At 40.1% G+C, this 21985-nt stretch overlaps 1 protein-coding gene across 1 annotated transcript in view; it reads left to right on the top strand.

The window, feature by feature from the left end:
* Positions 1-21985, top strand: part of GAS6 (growth arrest specific 6) — a 55980-nt gene that overhangs the window by 11793 nt on the left and 22202 nt on the right. The window contains exons 3-8 of the mRNA XM_018562931.1: positions 2396-2420; positions 4340-4402; positions 13542-13664; positions 17272-17394; positions 19677-19802; positions 21336-21457. Of these exons, the coding sequence (XP_018418433.1) occupies positions 2396-2420; positions 4340-4402; positions 13542-13664; positions 17272-17394; positions 19677-19802; positions 21336-21457 (582 nt within the window). The remainder of the gene's footprint in view (positions 1-2395; positions 2421-4339; positions 4403-13541; positions 13665-17271; positions 17395-19676; positions 19803-21335; positions 21458-21985) is intronic.

The following is a 21985-nucleotide window of genomic DNA, read 5'->3' as shown; positions in this document are numbered from 1 at the left end:
CTTCACGATCATCTCCCTGCAGAGAGCAGTGACTGTCAGTCACCTCTCCCCACAGGGGTTCCCCCCCTACCCTCTCCGATCCTCCAGCGCTGAGTGGATGAACGGACGGGGGAGGGGGGGGGGGCACAGCTGGCTCTGCCTCTGACAGATGGTTCTGCCTATCTAATCAGCCAGCTGGGTGGATCTCAACAGTATTGTTGGGATCTGTTCCGGCTATGGCTCTCTCAGTATATAGTGGACAAAAGCTTGCTATAAACTGAGCTTTGGGTCATGGGAGGACGTTAGTATATGTACTCCTGTGACCCTAAAGAGAACTATGGGATAAAAAGGTTACCCCATAGTTCTCTTTTAAATGTATGTTAAAAATTGGAAGGTAAAATCAGTCTTCATATTAACATCCCATACCAAGCAAGCCAAAATCAGGCTGAGACTAGAAGTGCCAACATCATGAGTTTGTTATATATTTTTTTATATTGTACAGTGTAGTCCCTGTAACATATTTCAGGCACTACAGATTGAAGTCGATGCTGTTTAAACAGGCTAGCAGGAAGGATCTCAGCATTAAGCTGGCCATACACTGCTCTATTTTTCTCATTCAGTCTGCAGGCTGAACAAGAAAAATAGAGCATATTCCTCCATCAACACTACAAGCATGTTGATCGAGGAATCCCTGCTGTTTCTTTGGTATTCCGACAGCGGCCAGCGACCACTGTGAAGATACCTGAACAGAGCTGGCAGCTCATTGACTGCTGACTGTTCGTACAAAGATTTTCCAACCTGCTCCTTCCATCAGCTGATCCTCAACAACTGGCCGAATTTTGCACAGTGTGTGGCCAGCTTTAAAGGGATGCTCATTCATATTCTCGTGAGCAGGCCGGAGGTGGGGAGATGATACAAAAAACTGAAGAATTTAAATAGTGGTGTAATTTTTGGGCTATATACTGTAGTGCTGTAGAGGTTTGTAAAGCGAAGGGGCTAAACAGAATTGCATATATTTTGACAGATTAACCGCATACACATATACTGTATGCATTTAAAGGAGAACTATGAGGGGAGTGAAAATCACTCAACCACATAGTTCAAGCCGACGTGTGACAATGAAACTGTCACACGTCGGCTCAGTAGATCGGAAAGTGAGCGAATGCATACCGCCCTCGCTCACTTCTCGTTCATCTCCTTGCAGAGAGCAGTGACTGCCAGTCACCACGCCCCGCAGGGATTCCCCCTCCTCCCCGCTCTGATCCTCCAGCGCTAGATAGGCAGAGCCAGCTGTCAATCACGCAGCTGAGTGGATCTCGACAGTATTGTCGGGATCCGTCCCGGCTGCGGCAGTCTCAGTATACCGTGATCTGTAGCTCGCGATTTACCGAGTTTTGGGTCACGGGAGTACGCTAGTATATGTCCTCCCGTGACCCTTATGCAAATTATGGGGAAAAACACTTACCCCATAGTTCTCTTTTAACTTGTATGTTTAGATGTTTGACAAGAGCTGTGCTTTAACATTTTGAATTAATGACATACACTGCCTGTCCAAAAAGAAAATTACCAGCTGTATTTAGCTAAGCAAATAGGTCAGAGCTTTCCATAGGATAATAGGTCTAGGTTTAGCAACATTATGTGCTCAAAAAATTAGGTCAGCTGCTTCATACCTGAATATTCTGAATGACCCTAATGGCGTGGGCATATTCCAAGATGGCAATGTCATGGGGCTCTAATTGTGAAAGAGTGGTTCAGGGATGTTGGCGCAGAGCTCTTTATTATTATCAATTAAGTTACTTTCACTGGATACATGCTGGATGAATGATTTGAGGTGTATTTATATATTTATTGGTCTATTTATTTTTAGCGTAGTGCACTGGGATATTATTGTTATTTAGTGTTTTTCACTATTTGCATAGCTGCTTTTGATAGTGATTTTGAATTAGGGAGTAGTGCGGATATTTTTCTGGTTAATTCTGTGCTAGGAAAATGACTCTTCCTGGAGTGGTCAAATTCCCTAGCAATTTCAAAGGCACATTGTAATTGAATAGAAAAATAGTTTCTGGGAGGAAAAAAACTCTGCAAGTAAGCATATGGAAATCAATTTTTCTTTGCTTTTAAGCTGGTGAAGGTTTTTTTTTTAAGGTACATCATAATACCTGCATTGTATTCATTGTATCAGTTTATTATGTTTTAAAAATCAGTGACCTTTTGTGTTAGTAATGCTAAATTGAGGTGGCGATTCTTCTGGCTCTGTCTGCTTGAACTGCTGAATGCGTCTACATATTCAGTTATTATAAAACAAAATAACTATTGCTTAGTTTATATCATATCTCTTGTTATTTGAACTCAATGTTATTGTTTTGTTATTGCTCAATGGAGAATCTGCTTATTTTATCTTATATTTTTTTCACAGGATTATTTTTACCCAAGATATTTAGGTAAGTTCTTTGTAAATACAAGTTTTGTTGTGTAGAATAATAAAAGATATGCTGTGCAGAATGTGAGGCCTTCAAACATGACACTATACTTTCTTTTACACTGATGCTTCTTTCACTTTATACAATTGAAACAGAACCTCCAGGTCAAATACTTTTTCCAAGACTATTTCTAAATTTCACATCTACAGGTGAAACTCGAATAATTAGACTATCGTGCAAAAGTAATTGCAGTAAGTGCTGCAAAAGGGGCCCAAACCAAGTACTGAGTACATATGCATGCTTGTACTTTTCAGAGGTCCGATATTGTTCTATGTACAATCCTTGTTTTATTGATTGCATGTAATAATCTACTTTTTTGAGGTTGTGGATTTGGGGTTCTTGGGGTTTTCATGAGCTGTAAGCCATAATCATCACAATTATGACAAATCACGGCTTGAACTATCTTGCTTTGCATGTAATGAGCCTATCTCATATCTTAGTTTCACCTTTTAAGTTGCATTAGTGAAATAAATTAACTTTGCACGATATTCTAATTATTCGAGTTTCACCTATATCTGGCTTATTTATAAACACAGTGGGGTTGACCTACTACAGTCAAATAGGCTGTTCACCTTAAAATTAAGTTTTCCATTACCTTAGTGAAAGTGGTGAAAATTAGGTTTGCAAGAAATCCCCAATCAAATGCAAGAGAATCATCCAGCCATGCTTGCACATGTTTGGATGATGGAAGAACTTCTCATTCACTAAGCCTCATTCCCTTAAACAAAGTGAGCTTGCGTTTAGTAAATCAAGCCCAGTGTGTTGTGTACAAGGTGCTGTAATCTTAGTGGCTAAGCCGATTCTAGTTATTTTTGTGGTCGGACCACTACAAAAATGAATTCTGCAATCTAGTGTGGTAGTCAGATTTTGCAAGTTCATGTCAAAGGGAACAATTTATGGCCATTTGCATTGAAAGGAATACTTTTGGAATAATATATTTCCTTGGATACAATTTTACTGTTGACATAGCCAAATCTTTTTTTGAGAGAGTGAAAACCCCACGTGTCCCATTGGGGAGATTCCCATAGCCACAACAGAAGAGCAATTCCTGATTGTCCCCGGGGTCACCAAAACCAGTTTCCCCTGGAAGATTTCCTATCCCAGTTCTGGTAACTTTAAAATGTGCAATGTTTTCATTTTTACTCTTGGTGATAACAGTATCCAGGACAAATAGAATTGGTGACTCTCCCACAGACAGCAATAAAAACCTGACAGGTGTTCTAACCTATTTCCATTCTAGTCAAATAATAAAAAAAAGTTTTTGGCTTTAGTTCTGTTTAAAAATATTTTCTAGTATTGAGTGAATGGAGTTACCATTGTGTGTTGCTGTAGTGCAAGGGTTGGCAAACTCTGTCCCTCCAGCTGTCCTTGCAATTACAAATCCAATGAGACCTTGCCAGACTTTTAACAGCCACAGGCATGACTCCCAAAGGCAGATGCATGATTGGATTCGTAGCTTCACCCAGCCCGAGGGCTGGAGTTTGCCTATTGCTGCTGTAGAGAGTACATACAGCTATTTTAAATCCTGGTACTATGAGAGTTCTACTATAACAACTCTCAAATTCTTTCAGTTTGTTACCTAATCTAGGTACCACACAAATATTTGAACATTAGAGTTGGGAGGGTTTTAAACATCTGTCAGGTTTTTATTCTGTGACTGCCCCCCCAACTTAAAATGTTGCTGTTATTATCTTTCTTGTATAGTAACCCTTCTTACACAGAAAAATTTGTGAAATCTGTCCAATTAGGACAGAGCAATAAAAACCTGATAGAGGTTGTTCCCTACTAAAAAAAAAAAAGGCTTGAGTTGGGATATTTGACTCAAATGTTTCTAAATTGCAACTGATAGTTATACCTTTAATGCATATTTTCTCTTCTAGAATGCATTAGTAGATACTGGCTTCCAGAGAGAAAAAACCCTGGTCTCGCTACATGTATACATAGTAAGTAATCCTTGTCACTTCTATAACTTTATTTAGACCAGTAAGTGTTGCATATCTGTTTATTTCCTGTTGGATGCAGAATTGTCATGTTTTCACATTACTAATGGATTACACCCTTAGACAAATGTTCTACCAATGCTGTATTTTTCTCAGGCTCTTTTGTGCAGCTTATCTGTTCTTCACAAAACAATGACATACTCGTGTTTTAGTGTGAAACGGAAGCAGCGCCGATGAGACCAGTGTTGAATACTTAGAACTGGCATATGACTAGCACTTTATAATTTATTAACCAAGTAAACCCTCACTTGAGTGAGATGTTTTGTTGATATTGGAATCAGCTTAGTATTGCATGTGTAAAAGCTCATTCAGCAAATATCTGAAATTCCGTACTGAATCACCAGTTCCTTCCTCCTTTTCCCGAAACTCACTGCACAGCTGCAAGATAAGGCCTTCCAATCTGCACTTGTTGATTGCAGAGAACTATACCTCACATGAAGCCATCTATTAACCAGCGTGACTTATGCTAAAGGAAAAATATACAATGCAATCTGAATATTACGTTTTGCTTTTCTTCTCCAAGAGTTAAACAAACATATATAGGGGTCAATTCACAAAGAGAAACGTTATTTGCTCTCTAGTTTTTAATTTGCCTCTTCTTATTTTTTGTTTGAAAACATGGTATTCACGAAAGTCCCAATCGCTATTTAGCATGCTCATTAAGGCTTTCGATTGAAGCGTAAGGCTGGCCATACACCTGTCAATTTTTTTTCATTCAACCCGAAGGCTGAACAATTTAAATTGCCGCGATTCCTCCAGCAACACAAACAGCGTGTCGATCGAGGAGTCGCCGCTGTTTACATAGTATTCTGACAGTTGGCACCGACACCTGTCAGAATACCCAATCAGAGCGGCAGCTCATTGTCTGCTGGCTCTGATAGCACTGAGATTTTCCTGCCAGGTCCATCGATCAGCTAATGAAGGAATGCCGGCTGAAAGGGAACCCATAGCCCAATACACTGGCCGAAATTCAGCCGGTATATTAAAAACTGGCCGAAATTTGGCCAGTGTATGGGCACCTTTTTAGGGAATTGTTATTTTTAAGTGTTCTACGTTATTTTAGCAACTGAAACATAAGTTTACCCCTTAAGTTATTTTTAGGCCCTGAATCATCGAATTAATGTTTAAGGTGTTAAAATATGTTTGACTGATGCATTCTGGGACCAGTGCCTACAAATACATATTTTCAACAGACTTCACTGTTATATGTAAACAACTTTATTAATACTGTTGAAGTTTACTTGATACAAAGTTTATGAATTAAATAAATAATAAAAACAATAAAATAATATTATATATTAGGGTTATTTGGTATCGTGTAAGAGTAACGATATTTATCTGTTGGTTCTCGACGATGTACTGATAGCTGTACTTCCACTAACATGGAGTTGGCTTCCTGAGCAATCAGGACGCCGGGCGTCGTGTCATTACCCGCCGTTCGGCTTCCTGATTCCTGGTTAGGAAGCTGACTCCTTGCTGTTTGGTCAGCTCGATGCTGATTGGCTGGAAAGCCAGCTTCACGGCCAATCAGCATTGAGCCAGCCAAACGGCATGAAGCTGGCTTCCTGGCCAATTAGGAAGCCGGCGGTGAGTCATTATCTGCCGCCCCAGCTTCCTGATTGGCCAGGAAGCTGGCTCCATGTTCCCCCATGGCACTGCTGGTCAGAGGAAATCTCCCTCTGACTGGAAATTCCGGTATCAGGGAAGGTATCGGAGCATTTGGATGAGTGCATGCCCAAATACTCGGTATCGGCACAGATACTAGTATCTGTATCTGTGCATCCTTAATACTGTATATACTGTGTGTGTGTGTGTGTATGTATGTATATAATATATATATATATAAACAAACTTTCACATTATGGCACACTAGTCTGCATTTCTCTAGCACTGGCAGGTCCATACTCATTGTCACCACTTCATCTTTCTTAGCACTTCTTCTGGGTCCCGGGTCTTCCCTCTTCAGCCATTGGGCAGCAACCGATGATATAGCTCCTAGTCATGTACACAGGCATTCATCCTGGCAGCCAGCTCCATGCTCTGCTTTTTACAGATGAACCAGGAGTGTATACTACATTGTGGCTGCCAAAAAGGTCTACCTCCTAGCTATTGTTTTATTTCCTGAATAAAATTCCACATCAAGCTAATTGGGGGGCGCGTATTGTGGAACCTGGCCTTGGGGCGGCAGGGGGAGTAAATCCGGCCCTGATCGCTGCATGCTTGTTTATACCAGCTGGTTTGTGTGTACCTTTTCAGCTGTGTGTTTTATTCACAATAAATCAATTTTACACTATGGAGGTGCTCCTCTTGCTTTGTTATTGTTAAAATGATGATTGAAACGTACAATAACGAGTTAGACGATAAAATATCACTTCTGCAAACAAAGATGTTTATTGGTGGAGATTCCAAGCGTTAATATCTATTAAATAATGTCCGAAATCAGCAAAAAAAGCTTTTTGAATTGGGACCATAGTCTTAAACGTTCTGTGTTTTATATGTGAACATCAGTGTCTGAGGTGGCATGAAATGCTGGAAATAGCAAGTCTTGACATCTTCTGGCTGCAATAAGTATGACTGGAGACACTCTCCCAAACACTGGTTCATATCAACGTTCATCTAATTCTATGGTCAGCACTTCTGTGTTTATATATGTCCTGTCCACAAGAACTGCATTTAGCTTACACTCTATGCTGCTCATTTAGCTTCACAAGAACATAAACTGAAAGTTGCATTGGATAAATTATTATATTATGCCACAGTTTCAGTGAGTTTAATGGTCAGTCATGCCCTTTTCTCTGTAATGGCCTCAGCAGTTGTCTAGGCCCAGTAACCTGAGAACATATCTTTCATCAACAGAAAGAGTCCTCGAGAAATGCAAAATATGTGGTTTAGCATCTATCAAAGACTGAAATATCAGATTTGTGTGGGCTGTCCATCTAAATATTCTTTTTAAAAAAAGACTTTAACATTACATTAATTTTCTTCCCTTTTTGAATGTAAAAGTTGTATTTTCCCTTATATTTTTCTAGGTGTATTGACCTATTTAGCCAGCAAGCAGTGAGCAGTGAGTAGTGAGTGTTGTCTGGTATTTCAGGATTTCACTGCTGTGATCTGAATAGCAGGTTCTTGGGTTGCACATACATAGACCTACTCAGAGCAGGACACATCCCCACTCCTCACTTGTTAGACATGGTGCTGTCCGATTCTTCAGTCTGCAGAAGCAGTCAACTAATGCTGTAATGTTAAATGGCCCAGCATGTACTGCTGTACTGCATACACACACTCAAACCTGATAGAACTTTTTATTAAGGGGGTTATTCACAAAAGGGTGAAGAGTTTGGAGAAGGGAGGAGAAGTAACCAATCTAGGACAACACAGCTGAACTGGGAAGTGAGCTTTTTTTTTTCCATATCAGCTTTTTTGTCCTAGATTGTTCACTTCTCCTGCCTTCGCCAAACTCTTCACCCTACTGTAAATAACCCTGTAAATGTTTATTTTCTAACAATGCTTTCATACAGATCATAAAAATGTGTAAGTGCTACTTTTACTTTGTCACTGGGGGTTTCTGCCTCCAACATTGAATTTAGAATTGAGCATGCTCTAGTATAGTGAGCCAACCTCCAGCGCATTAGTCTTTACCCTGCATTTCTCCTCAGTTTCCCCACCAGAGATTGGGCAGTGCACACACTGCACAGGGAATAGTGTCTATGTCTTCCCCACAGAAATTGCTCACTGATCCTGCACATAAAGACTGGAGGTTCATCACTCAGCGTGAAGCAAAAGTTCAGCAGCAGTCTCTGACTTGCCCCGCAGTATGTGCGGCTTATTATTTCCTCTATATTCTGCCCGCAGCACACACACCTCATTAGGCAGTATTTATTCCAGCAGCGAGATGACCCCTACATTACACAGAATGTATTAGTCTGATTTCACCCCAGCAATATTTGAACATTAACCCCTCAGTAAACAGTGTGCAATGTATGCACATTAATCCATCATTCATCTATCCCGAAGTTATGAGCACTTACCCTTTAGGGATAATTTCCCAGCATATACAGTATATAGGTTAAAACATAAGTGACCAGTCGACACTGTATGTGCATTTTTCTTTCAGTAATCGGCTCCAAGTGCATGTGTATTAATCCCTCAGCAGTGAGTATGCAGTGTAATTGCATTAACCCCAAAGTGACCTGTTCTCAGAATATTAGCATCCACTCTCCAGCTCATATGCAATATTTTCTCATCAGCAATTCCTCAAGACATGTATGTTAACCCCCCCAGCACCTATTCCTTAGATTATAAATATGTTAATCCCTCAGTCACATTACCCAGCATATGGGCATTAACCCTTCTGCAACCAGTCTCCAGCAGGGGCAGTGCCAGAGCTGGGCGCCCAGGGCAAATGCTCTCGGTCTTCTACTGGATGCACTGGGTTTCCTTGGAGATAGAAAAGATACATTTTATGCATAATCTGGTTTTGGAACATTGTGCACATTTTTCTACTTTTCAATGTTCAAATTTCTTTCAATGATCAACTTTCAGCAGGGATATAGGGCAACCCACAGATCAAATTTCAGCCAAATCCTGCTGAATCAGCCAAAAGAGGATATGTGTATACTCATCTGAATTCACAAATGACCATATTTGTCAGAATTAACAGTCATATGCGTTGTGCTGGAGCAACATTTTACTTTAAAATGCTACAAAATACTACTGCTTTGTCTGTTATGACCACACTTTTCCCAATAATGCATTAGAACAGCTGCATTACAAACAGTTAACTGCTTCCCAGCAGTGAAAAACATTTCTGATTCTTTGCCCAGTCAATTGTTCATGAAGTACAATAAAAATGAAAAGGTGATCAGTCTGTTTTTGTATATATTTTTTTTTTTTTACATTCATCGTTTTCACTTAATTTCCCAGCTTGCTCTTTTCCAGCAAATTACTGTGTTTACAAGAATCTCTGGGTGGCTTCAGTTTTTGGAACTCTTACAATGTATCCATGCAGGAATCCACTGTTAAATGTATGCAATATCTTTACAGCTTAATCTTGTTGGTTTATATAGCATGATTATTGGAGTGTGATTCAAACCCAGCCAGCCTTTGGTTTTATGTATAGCTGACAGTGAACTTCAGAATGCTCTGCTAACTTATTGCTGGGGAGAATTGTAAACACCCCTCATAGGGGGCCTAAAGCACATATAAATCATTTCACTGTATACGTTTACTTTAACATTGAGAAGAGGTTACACTTTAGTGATAATTATGTCCTTGGGCATAACTAAAAAAAAACATAAACCGGTTCTATAAGATGTTTTCTTACTCTCTTGTGCTGGTAACGTGCTGCTATTTGTAGAAATCGTCCTGTGTGCATAGTTTAATGGCAAGCTCCTGTCTTTTCTTTGTCTAGTCTAGGGACTGAATTCAAGATTAGAGAAAGAAATCTCAGGTTCAGACAGGAGCATTTATTTATTTACATGTTATTCATTCGACATAAGTTCTGGCAACAGAAAGTGAACTTATTAAAGTGGAATTCCAGCATGTTTTGAAAGCAAGTGACAAATTACCATCTATGTTACTAAATAGATATAATATGAACGAAGCACTGAAGACCCATTTGATTAATGACTTCGGAACCATGGTCACAGCAGTTGTAGCTGCAACCAGGCCCGTGCTCCAGGAGGCTCAGGTTGGTTCCTATGCCACATTGTCTCTTTACTGTCCTGCAAAGAACTTACAATGCTTAGTCAAGACATTTCGTTGGCTGGCGCAGAGCACAGTTTTTAGGTTAACCGTGTTTCCGTGCGGTTAGTGTCAAGCTCTGATATCACATTATTGAGCAAGGGAGATTCTTGGGGAGGCACCATTGTGCTTTATGTCAGATCCATAACCTACCTGCACAGGTAGGACTTGTTTTTATTGTCTTTAAGGGTTATTCACAAAGCTGTCGAAGGCGGCCGAGTGAATAACCCACCCGCAGTGAAGTGAGCCAAACGCTGTTTGGCTATTCACTTCAGGCTTGTACAGCTGATTTCACCCGTACATCGGCTGGCTTCAGTTCAGCCGAACATGCTCAGCATGTTCGACTGAGCCGAAGTGAAGAAAGGAGTTTGACTCGGCCGATCCAATATCTGGATCGGCTGAGCCAAACCTCCGGCAGGCTACTCGCTGCCGTTCGGCCTATTCTCAAAGGGGCCGAACGGCAGTGAGTGAATAAATAACCGAATGCCGAGCAGCATCCGGTTCGGGTATTCTGCTCGGTACCTCTGTGGTACCGAGCAGAATAGAAAATCGGTGAAAAAAAAGTAGAAAAAAAAATGTTTAAAAATGTAAATGAATGATAAATCTATAAAAATAAAGATTTCTTTAAAAAAGAAGACTATGATTATGTAATGAGTATAATTCAGTTTTCGGTAATACTATTTTATTAGAGCTCTGTCCACTTATGTGGCACATGGTTATTCTCTTCCAAAAGACGTATAATGTTGCCAGCTGCTAATTTTTGTTGTGTAGCTCATAGCAGTACTAAGGAATATTAGTTATAGATCGCATTTATTGAACACAAAGTACTGGCTACCCACTGCAATCATAGAAGCTGCACAGCACTAAAAGTACACTTACCCTTAAAATTAGATGCTTCCGATGGGAAAGATACATGGGCGAGATTGGAACATTGACTATATAAATGTATGTCCTGTACATATCACATGCGTTTGCAAAGGCTAAAATGCCATTATTACGTTTTTAGGTAATGACTTAGACCAGTGGTAGGCAAACTCTGGCCCTCCAGCTGTGGTGAAACTACAAATCCCATCATTCATCTGCCCCTAGAAGTCATGCGTGTGACTTCTGCAGGGCCGGAGTTTGCCTACCCCTGGCATAGACAGTTTACTTATGTATTAAGAACGCTCTTATAGCCCATAGAAAGCAGCCAGATTCTCCATTACATTTTCGAACTTGCACTGGTGAATTATTGTAGGAGACTGACTGGTTGCCACAACCATCATAACATACCGTAAAATAATTTTTCATATGGAAGGGCCAATAGCTAGTAATCTTCTGGTGTTTTAACAAATATAAAGAATGATCTTTTCAGGGTATGGGAATTGTATAGATTTGTAGCTATAAAATGCCTCCTTTTTTTTTTTTGCGCGTCAGACATGTTTACTAGTTAAATAGTTCTTCAGTAACCTGAAGAAAACGTACAATTTCCTCTACCACTATCAGAACACTTCCTGATCTTTCAAATATGCAAGTTTTGTCTTCTTATATCTAAGTTGATCTTCCAGAGTCTGTGGACTTGTCTTCACGTGCCCAGGCTGACCTTGTTTATAATGAAATGTTTCCCTTTTACCTTGTGTTGAACATTATATTGAAGCACAACTTGAATTTCCAGTCATTTCAGCGATGACTGTTCATATACAAATGATAGTTTTGATTTACTCCCAAGGTTGCATCAGTGAAAGCATCTCATGTTTATGGATAATTAAAGTTATTTTTTTAAGTACTTTCTAAACCTGGCAGTATTAGTATTGTTGGCAGGGTAATAAGATTAAATTGATGCTCAATATGTTGTAGATAAGTTATTTTTACCTCTCTTAAAGGTGGTGGCAGACATAAACAACATAACATCCTATTCAGGAAAAACTGATCAAACCCACTTTAATATCCTCTGCTGTTGTCCTGCACATATGAGAGGCTGTGTAATTACAGAGAATGGTCTATGGGTCAACTGCAGCCTGCAGAGATCACAATTGTGGCAATCCCTAAAAGCTTTCCAGTTCTGTTGGGTCCCTGTGCAGTATGTGTATTCCTGTTTAAACTGTTGCCCTTAAAGACCAGCTTCTCTTGAAGGGGTAAATGAATTGTGAACCAGCATGTTTGGATTCCCCTACTCTGAAGCCTCTGCGTCAGCTGTCAGCAGATTTGTTTAACACCTGTGATGACTGCAGTTTTGTATTTGACTCCGTGCAGGTCTGCATGTTACCAGACACAAAATGCCAATTTGCTGCAATTTAGGGACCTATTCTAGCCATTGTTGTGACTTGCAAGGGCCCTCATCTATCATAGAGATGAACAGAGGATTATTGACAGATTTTGAAATACCATTTATCTTACATCATGGAGAATCTAGCAATAGGAGACATATTTTATTTGGTTTTGCAGTGGAAGCTGAAAGAGGCAAAGCCAGGTTGTTTAGTTGGTTAGGTGTCACTGCTGGAATCCCTAAAGGTGCCCATACACTCTTTGATTTTCATTCAATTTCCTTCGTGCTGTCATCGAACTCTCGTTCGATTTCGGCTCAAATACTCCATCATGCACAGTGCAATGTCGATTTTGAAAATCGTTCGTTAGCAATACTAACCAAATTTTGTTGCTCGACAGAACAGATTTTCGTTTGTGCATGTGCAGTGTTCTTGACCGATCGAGGAAATTTGCCCAGGAGTACAGTAATTAAAATCATTGGGTTACCATCAACTGTTCGATTATCGTTCTAAAGACCAATAGTGGAAGATTTCCAAATGCGGATCGAAGAGTGTATGGGCACCTTTATAGATATAGGCAGCATATGGACAATAGAGTCTACCAGAGTCCACAAATAACTAAAATATTTATCTGCTGAAATACACATTCTAACTTTGCATGTAACAGGTGGATGGGGCTGTCTGTAATTCAGTTATACAGATATTTATTAAACAGCAGTGTAAGCAGATTATTCACTTTTTTCCTGTTTATTTAGTGTACTGGGAATGTATATACTATTTTTATGTTCCTTTTTATATTGCTCAAATGTGAGGGGAAACAGTATGATATATAAACATTAAAGTGCATGTCCAGACCAACCTTTTTTTTTTTTTTACTTTGGATGGAGTGGGGAATAATTAGAACTCTGTTGTTTTTTACTCCAATTAGGTACTGCAACAGAGATCAAACCCACTCCAAAGGCAAAGTCCGCCTTTTAGGTTCTGACAGCTTTGCATTGGTTTTGCTTCTGCATTATGAATTTGTTTGCAGTTTTACACTTAATTATAATACTAGAAATGCTTTCTACTTAATTTGTAAGTTATGCTGTGCTTTACAGATCTACGTGACCAGTGTTCATCAAAGCCCTGTCACAAAGCTGGATCATTGTCATGTAAAGATCTGCAGGGAGACTTCTACTGTAACTGCAGGAAAGGATGGACGGGGAAAACATGTAACACCGGTAAGTCAGTTCACTTAGTTTTCCTTGTGTAAGTTACAGAAATGTGTGCAATCAAAATGTAGGTTGATTTATACATTATTTTACCAGTGACTTTTTTTAATGCCCAGCCACTATTTGCTTGGTGACGTTTATGACTATGGTATTGAAAAAAAGGAATTATCGTTAAATATAATTTTCTAATTTTACCACAGTTTTCTGTAAAGAAAAATTGTTAAAGAAACATAGACACGAATCAATATTTCTTTGTGCATATTGGTGGATATTACCATTGCAATGTTCGGCCATTTGGTGCATCACATGCAGCTGGTGCTAGTGAAGAACCTCGCTATTAGTTTAGTAGGCTCAGTGCATATCACATGTGGTCAAATGTCAACTGCTTGCTAAAATGAACTTGTGCCCAAATCCTGCACACTACAGTATTTCCACATTCTGAACAAGTGGCAGAAGGATGTTGAAACAAGCCCTCATTCAACTTTGTATCTATAAGCATTGTGAAGCAATTACTTTTAAAAGTTCACAACACAGGCCCTGTGCTTTTTTATGGAAGGCTGCCATCGTTTACATGGAGCTGCTGTCACCTGATCATTAACTTGACTAGGTGACCACTTGAAAACGCCAGATTAGGGATTTCTGCTGCAGTCTGAGCAGTCTCCAATAAAGTTTCTTGTGGATGTTTTCAAGGCTAGTTATTACTTAAATTATTATTAAAACCAGTAGCAACTGAATGCAGAGGCAACTATTTGATAATAAAGAGTAGATGCATAGTCCTATACAACCGGCCCTTTGAGGGTAACCATACTGCTGATGCGGCCCCCGATGAATTTGAGTTTGCCACCCCTGCTCTAATGTAAACAACCAGCCAGCAGGTGTTTCTAAGTTGTTGGAAACTGACTGAAACCTCCAGTCGGCAAGAGCGCACAGGACATCAAACTGCCCATGTTAGGACTACATTTCCCATTATCCCTTGTGTCATGTTAACAACATGCATGCTTGTGTGGTATATGCTGCATGGACAGAGCTGTCTTGGAAGCTGCTGTCAGTCCAATCCTGAGGAGGTGGAGCAGGGAAGTGGCTTGCAGTGGGGGTATCAGAGCTGCCTGTGCATGGAGCGTCAGCACATCAAGCACGCTCCTGGTAGGGGCTACAACTTGAAGGGTGGCTATGGCAGAACTCCTGAGACCCTGCAAGGCAACGTAGCCACCCAAAAAATTAGAACACTGGTGAGTCAATTTGTAAAAGGATACTTACAAAGGAATGAAAGACTTAAAGCAAACAATGTAAGTAATCATGTCTGCTGTAATTTATGGCTTTTGACATGAAGGGCTTAGGGCTGCAACAACTAATCGACTAAATTGATAAACGATGATGAGAATAATTGGCAACTATTCTCATCAGCGATTAGTTGAGGTTGGGGGGCAAGAGAGAGAGAGAGAATTTTTTTATACAACCAATCGATTAGTTGAAAAAAGAATTGGGCAACTAATCGATTATGAAAATAATCGTTAACTGCAGCCCTAGAAGGGTTTAATAACACTAATGATAAGCAAACTATAAACAGTATTCTGCTTTGCTCAGACTCGGGGTATGTGACAGGTCAGCCAGCATTGTTGTAAGCACTTTTCTGTACTAGAAACTAATTGTATAAATGCATTAGGCTTATACTCGAGTCAATATTTTTTCCCAGTTCTGTGTGGTAAAATTAGGTACCTCGGCTTATATTCGGCTTATACCGCGGCTTATATATATATATAATTTCATCATCCGTAGTCATTTGTGGACATATATGGTTTTGCCATAAAAACAATATGCCACTATTGTTTATGTTAAACATACAATGTTTAATGACCAAGGAAACATGTGGGTCCCGAGGTTACACAGGTTGAGAACCACTGCTATAAAGCCTGCCAGGAGAGTTTGAAGCTGATCTCCAAGCAGATATAAAATACACAAATGAATGCTGCTAGGTAATCATTAGTATGTCCGTAGATGTATTTTTTTTTAAACGCAACTTAACCTAAAATGTGAACAGCAGGAGACCGTAAACCAGATGCTATGTTGCATGTGTTTGCAGTCTAGATCACACTGCATATTAAGTAGTTTGAGCTTCCATATTTCTTAAGAAACAAAACTGGATTCACACATAGGGGGCAACACAACTACTTACAGTATACTGTTGGCTTCGGTTTCTTTCAATTCAGTGTGCAGGGGGGGCAGGCTCTGCCGTAACTTTTTCTCATCTAAAAAAAACTGGCTCTATGGAAGATGTGTGCATCACATAGGGCACGGCAGCTTTGACTGACACCCGCAGAAGCCCAGGGCACATGTCAAAGACAGTCTAAGGGCATGCATTGATGGGCTTTTGTTCCACTCAAATGGGTCTTGCATCCCCATAGAATGCATTGGCTTGCAAACCCCATTTTGAAGTGAAAAAAGCCAGGCAAAGTAGGTCAAATGCAGGTCAGAAGGAGGCCAATACAGATCAAATGCACCTGTCAATGAATTCTGAATGATCTCAGAAGTGTGTCAAACTGATGGCATCTACACAAGCACAAAGCCCATTGAAACAGTTTGTAAATGAGTCTTGTATAAGGTTGGTTGTTTACAGACAGGAATGTGCCTGCTGAAATGCTCTTAAATGAAAATTCAAAGGCACACAGTGGGGAGAAGGGCAGAAAATTACAGAGCAACACAGTTTTCCATCAAGCATCGGAGGCAGAAGCAGATGCTTTAGAAACACTGAGACTGGAGTTCAGGTGAGAACAAAATCAGGATTTCTGCCCTCAGACAGGGCTGATCAGAGTGACTTAGCTGTGCAAATCTGATGATTTGGATGGGCAGAAATACATATTATTTTATGGGAGCAGCTAATACATATCCCATATATGTATTTACCTGCATATTTAGTTTGCCTGGAGTTCAGCTTTAGGAAATGTAAACTTTGAGCTCTTTTCACATTTATTTGATGAAGGGTGGCATATACTGTATATAAGTAGCTCCAAATACAATTCAAGTGTCATAGCCTCAGAATTGTTGTGTTGCTTTACACATTTTCTTTTTATTTAACTAATTCCATTTTCAGTTTATGTGCCTTATTTGGATTGAAAATTGCAAAACTGCATTCCACCTGTTTTCTTTGATTAAAGCAATTAGGTTTTTCTCTCTGAAGGGAAGCAACATCTCACTAAACCCAGTTCAAGAGATTTGACAGTATTCCAAAGAGGACTGAAACTTTTCTAAGGGCTTGTTTACACCATGTCCACTGAGCTGCGCATTTCTGCACACTAGTGTGCATGTATAGTGTGAATAGAGCACATAGAAATCAATCATTTTCTGTCTATTTACTTTGGATCATACATGTATGGCTGTGTGCAGAAAATTGCAGCTAAACGCACATCTTGAGAACAAGCTCTCAAGGCGATCGGTTCCTTGTTAGTTCATTGAATCAGTAACAACCAAACTGTTTGCTTGTGTGTCAGCTTCCAGGACTTGAGATGGACAGCAGGCAGACCGGAGCTAGACTAGAATTGGTTGTTATAACACACATTTATTGCTATAAAGATAACCGAGTATGCAATTAACACCCATTTATAAATCATTGTTTCTGCAGATGTTAATGAATGTGCGGTCCGCAATGGAGGCTGTTCTCACTATTGCATTAACAAGCCCGGAACATACCACTGTTTTTGCCAGAGTGGCTATCAGCTTCTTACAGACAATATGACTTGTGAGGGTAAGGTTTTACATTATATTTATTGTTAAAATGAACATTGTACATACAAAGTTTGCTGTATGTAAATGGTTAGTACATCAGGTTAGTCAATGCATCCGTGACCTGAATGGGGTTTATGTGCACACTCAAGCCAATAATGTAAGCCTATTACCTTAATATGAAACCTTAGTATGAAAAAAAGATTAAAAGTAATCTTATACATTACAGCATTGTTGCAAACAAGAGTGATCATATAAACTCCAAACAGATAGTGTCCCTGGTGGGAGTTGAACCTAGGACTCTGAATTTCAAAAGGAAAAAGTATTAAATTACATTAGGAAAATGTACAGAATGATGACAATAAATGATCACTAATATTTAGTCCTAAACCTAACTAATTGTTAACCTTAAAGGAGAACTATGAGGTGAGTGCTTTTCACTCACCTCATAGTTCTAGCCGACCTGTGACAATGAGACTGTCACAGGTCGGCTCAGTAGATCGGGAGGTGAGCGAACACATACCGGGTTCGCTCGCCTCTCGATCCTGTCACGGCTCTCTGCCGTGACAGGGGGAGGGGCTGGATTCCCCGCTCCGATCTGCCAGCGCTGACTGGCGGAACGGACGGGGGAGGGGGCGGTTACAGCTGGCTCTGCCTCTAGATAGGCAGAGCCAGCTGTCACTCACACAGCTGGGCGGATCCCGTCATCTTAAGTCGGGATCCGCTGCGGCGTCTCAGTATACCGCGAGCTGTAGCGCGCGGTATACTGAGCTTAGGGTAACGGGAGGACGCTAGTTTGTGTCCTCCCATAACCCTAAGGAGAACTATGGGGAAAAACACTGACCCCACAGTTCTCCTTTAACCCTAGCTAACCACCAGTCCTAAGGCACTAAATTAATTCAATGTAAAAAAAAACAACTAAATTTCACAACATTTAGAAAATCTCACCTCGGAATGCATAGAGGTAACATAGCGTACCTGGTGAGTAGTTCAGATCCTCATCCCAGACGTTGCTGCACTACACCTGTCCATGTAGGTCCCTGATACAAAAAAAAAAAGACAACAGTACTGTTGTCTTTTTTTTTTTTACATCAGGGACCTACATGGACAGGTGTTTCTAGGTTTAGAGGTCTAAATATGTTTGGTGATGCTACAACCAATCAGGAAGCCAGGCGCCGTGTAATAACTCGCCTCCCGGCTTCCTGATTGGCCGGGAAGCTGGCCAATCAGGAGTCCAGGCGGTGAGTCATTACCCGCCCCAGGCTTCCTGATTGGTCAGAAAGACGGATCTATACTTCCTCCTTATCTGGTGACAAGGAAGTATGGAGACGGCTTCCCGGCTAATCGGGAAGCCGGACGGTAAGTAATTACACGCTGCTCGATTTTCCTTAATGGGACTTCTGGTATCGGTATTTGGTATAGACAAGTACCAAAAAAAAATAATTCAGAACTAGTACTCGATACTGAAAAAAAGGTATCGGTGCATCCCTAGTTTAAATGCCTGTCTGTTTTTGTTACCATCTGTTTTCCCTTGGGGAGATTTACCTTCAATTCCTGAACTGTAGACACAACAGGAAATGAGAAGAAATCTCTAGAAAAGTGAAAGAAATCCTCAATTGACGCCACAACAAGTGTCTTTTTTTGAAGATTTCCACCCTATTCCTGTTCTAGTGACAAGTCAAAATTTTGGATACCAGCCTGGGTGATAATGGTAATTTGTTTTTTTATGGATTTAGGTCTTTAGGTCTCCTTAGCAGGGCACAAAAAGTTTGTGCTTTAGATGCACTTCAAATAAAACTCTCTAGCACAACCGACAAACAAGCAGGGTTATCTCACTTCTGGGAGGGGAAGGGGAGTTTTTATTATTATAACTATAAACCTGTACTGTAACAAGTTCCAGTAAAGTGTAACAAACTGATCAGGCAGAACAGCTGTGGAAGAGAAAATGCAACTTGAGCACCTGTATATTTTCACTGAGATAAGCTGACACAGTGAACAATAATATGTGATTATAGCAGCCTAGTGATAGCATGATTGGATGTAGAGGAAAGACTAAAGGTGACCATACACTTTACAACCATCGCAAGACCTCAGTCTTGCGATGGTTGTAAAGTAATTTAGAAAACGTACGATCTGCCTATCTTGAACAGGCAGATCGTACTTGCAAAACTTGCAATGTCCCTTAATATAACTCCCTCTGTTGTGAGGAGGCTGATACTGTAGGAAGCAAAAGTATCCTGCAGACTGTTATTCTACCTTGGTTTGTTAAAAATAAATAATATAAATGATGACTCTTTTTTCCAGATCTTGACGAATGCATGGTATCACCGGACATTTGTGGAACAGCACTATGTAAAAATGTGCCCAGTTCTTATACGTGTCTTTGTGAAGAGGGGTTTATATATGACGATGTGACGAAAAGTTGTCAGGGTAAGTTATTGCAGTATGGGTAATCTTCATTGAACATGCACTAGAAGGGCATGTGCTGATTATGAGCCAGCATCTGAATCTAAAATGTGTTTCCGTATGACCCAAATTTGTCTGAAGCTGGCTAATTTAGAGCATCTCCTGCAGGTTCTTCCTGCACTGCAAGACAGCATTAAGTGTATCATGTGAATTATATTCAGAGGATTTTCCAACTTTTTGGAAAGTCTCCTTGTGAGTGGTTCCCAATCCATCATTCTTCCATGGAGAAAAGTGGAGGACCCAAAATACTGAATGTGTTTTCCATGAAGTCAGGCAATGATTACAGTGGGCCCTGGCACTTGTCCAAGTCATATGAAGAAGGGAAAATATAGTTTTCTTCAACCTTCCTCATTCACATGACAACACAACTCTGAGTTCCTTATCGAACAGATATAACAAAAACACACTTAATGGTAAACTTAGTAGAACAAAGGGGAGCAAATAAGACAAGTTTAATGTTAGGGTTTACATACACATTAATCAGCCTTCTAGACTGGAAAAGGTTTAGTTGTGGTTTTTTTTTATCATAGAGGACTAAAGGGTATCTAAACAGAAGAACAAAAATGTTATTTATTGCAGCTTACCAGTCTTTAGCTATTGTGGTTGCATGCATTCATTTTCTTTTTTTCAGGCTTTTTTTCTCTTTATATTAATGTGGTGATCCTTCCAGTAACTCCCTTCATGTCCTAGGGTGACAACACTCAGTCAATGTACTGGTTTAATTAAGGAACCCTAGAGTTGTCACCCTGGAGCAAGAACTAGAACACGCAGTGTGTTAGGAGGACTATAGAACTAACATCCTCCCCCTTTGTCATAACATAGGGAGTATTCAGTAGTTCATATAGCTAACCTCTGTGTGGTTAACCAGGGCTGATAAGTCTACTTGGTATAAGATTGAAGAGTTTACAGGACAGCATTGGATTTCTGGCCGGATACACAGCTCTGTAAATCACACATAAGGAATGATGCCACCAAATGCTAATTAAACAGACGGTTTGCTGTTCATGTCCTGGGGTGACAACACTCAGTCAATGTACTGGTTCAATTAAGGAACCCTAGAGTTGTCACCCTAGAGCAAGAACTAGAGCACACAGTGTGTTAGGACTATAGGACTAACATCCTCCCCCTTTGCATAACATAGGGAGTATTCACTAGTTCATATAGCTAACCTCTGTGTGGTTAACCAAGGCTGATAAGTCTACTTGGTATAAGATTGAAGAGTTTACAGGACAGCATTGGATTTCTGGCCGGATACACAGCTCTGTAAATCACACATAAGGAATGATGCCACCAAATGCTAATTAAACAGACGGTTTGCGTTTTCTACAACTGTAATTATACATTTTTATACACAGTAAAGAAAATTTGCATTTTTCATGTAAAAATTATCACATGTAACCACTTTTTTTTTATTCCAGTTTTAATTTTTTTTATTTTTAATACTATTTGTGCTATAGTGTGTAATTTTTTTCTGGGTCAATTTTTTTTATCACACAGATATAGATGAATGCTTAGAGAAACGCTGTGAACAAACCTGTCTCAATACACCAGGTAGTTATTCATGCCACTGTGATGGACGAGGAGGGGTGAAATTATCACATGACATGAACACCTGTCAGGTATAAAAAAAAATTGGAATTTTAAATATTGTTAGTTACTGATTTAAGCTCTCAAAGGCCTAGTTCACATTTGAGCGTTCCCGGGAGTGGGTGTTTGTGGGCGATTGCGCGTTTGTGCACCACGTTTGTCGCGTGGCCCCATTGATTTTAATGGGGCCATATCCGCGCAACAAAAAGGCATTGCATTTGCGTGCGATTTCGCAAACGTGCGGCAATCTCACACGAAAATGTGTGCATTGCCGTGCGTTCTTGGAACATTCAGAAGTGAACCAGGCCTTAACTTTTAACCCTATATTGATCGTGGAGCTCTTGATAGTTCTGGTTACAATCCTGGCTGGATCTCTTTTCATATACCCAGCCGTGGGAAATCGGTTAATTAATTAACGACTGGTACTTTCCACCCGGTTGGTAAATTAAATTGCTTCTCAAAATTACTTTATCAGGATGTTGCCAACTCCCAGCTGGTGGGTCGTTATGGGTATGTGAGCAATATTGGTTCATGTTCACAACCACACCACTTAGAACAGT

This window comes from Nanorana parkeri, unplaced genomic scaffold (assembly GCF_000935625.1).
Source record: "Nanorana parkeri isolate BGI_ZX_2015 unplaced genomic scaffold, ASM93562v1 scaffold21, whole genome shotgun sequence".
NCBI lineage: Eukaryota > Metazoa > Chordata > Amphibia > Anura > Dicroglossidae > Nanorana > Nanorana parkeri.
The sequence above is the reverse complement of the archived record's forward strand: the minus strand, read 5'-3'. Positions and strand labels throughout refer to the sequence as shown.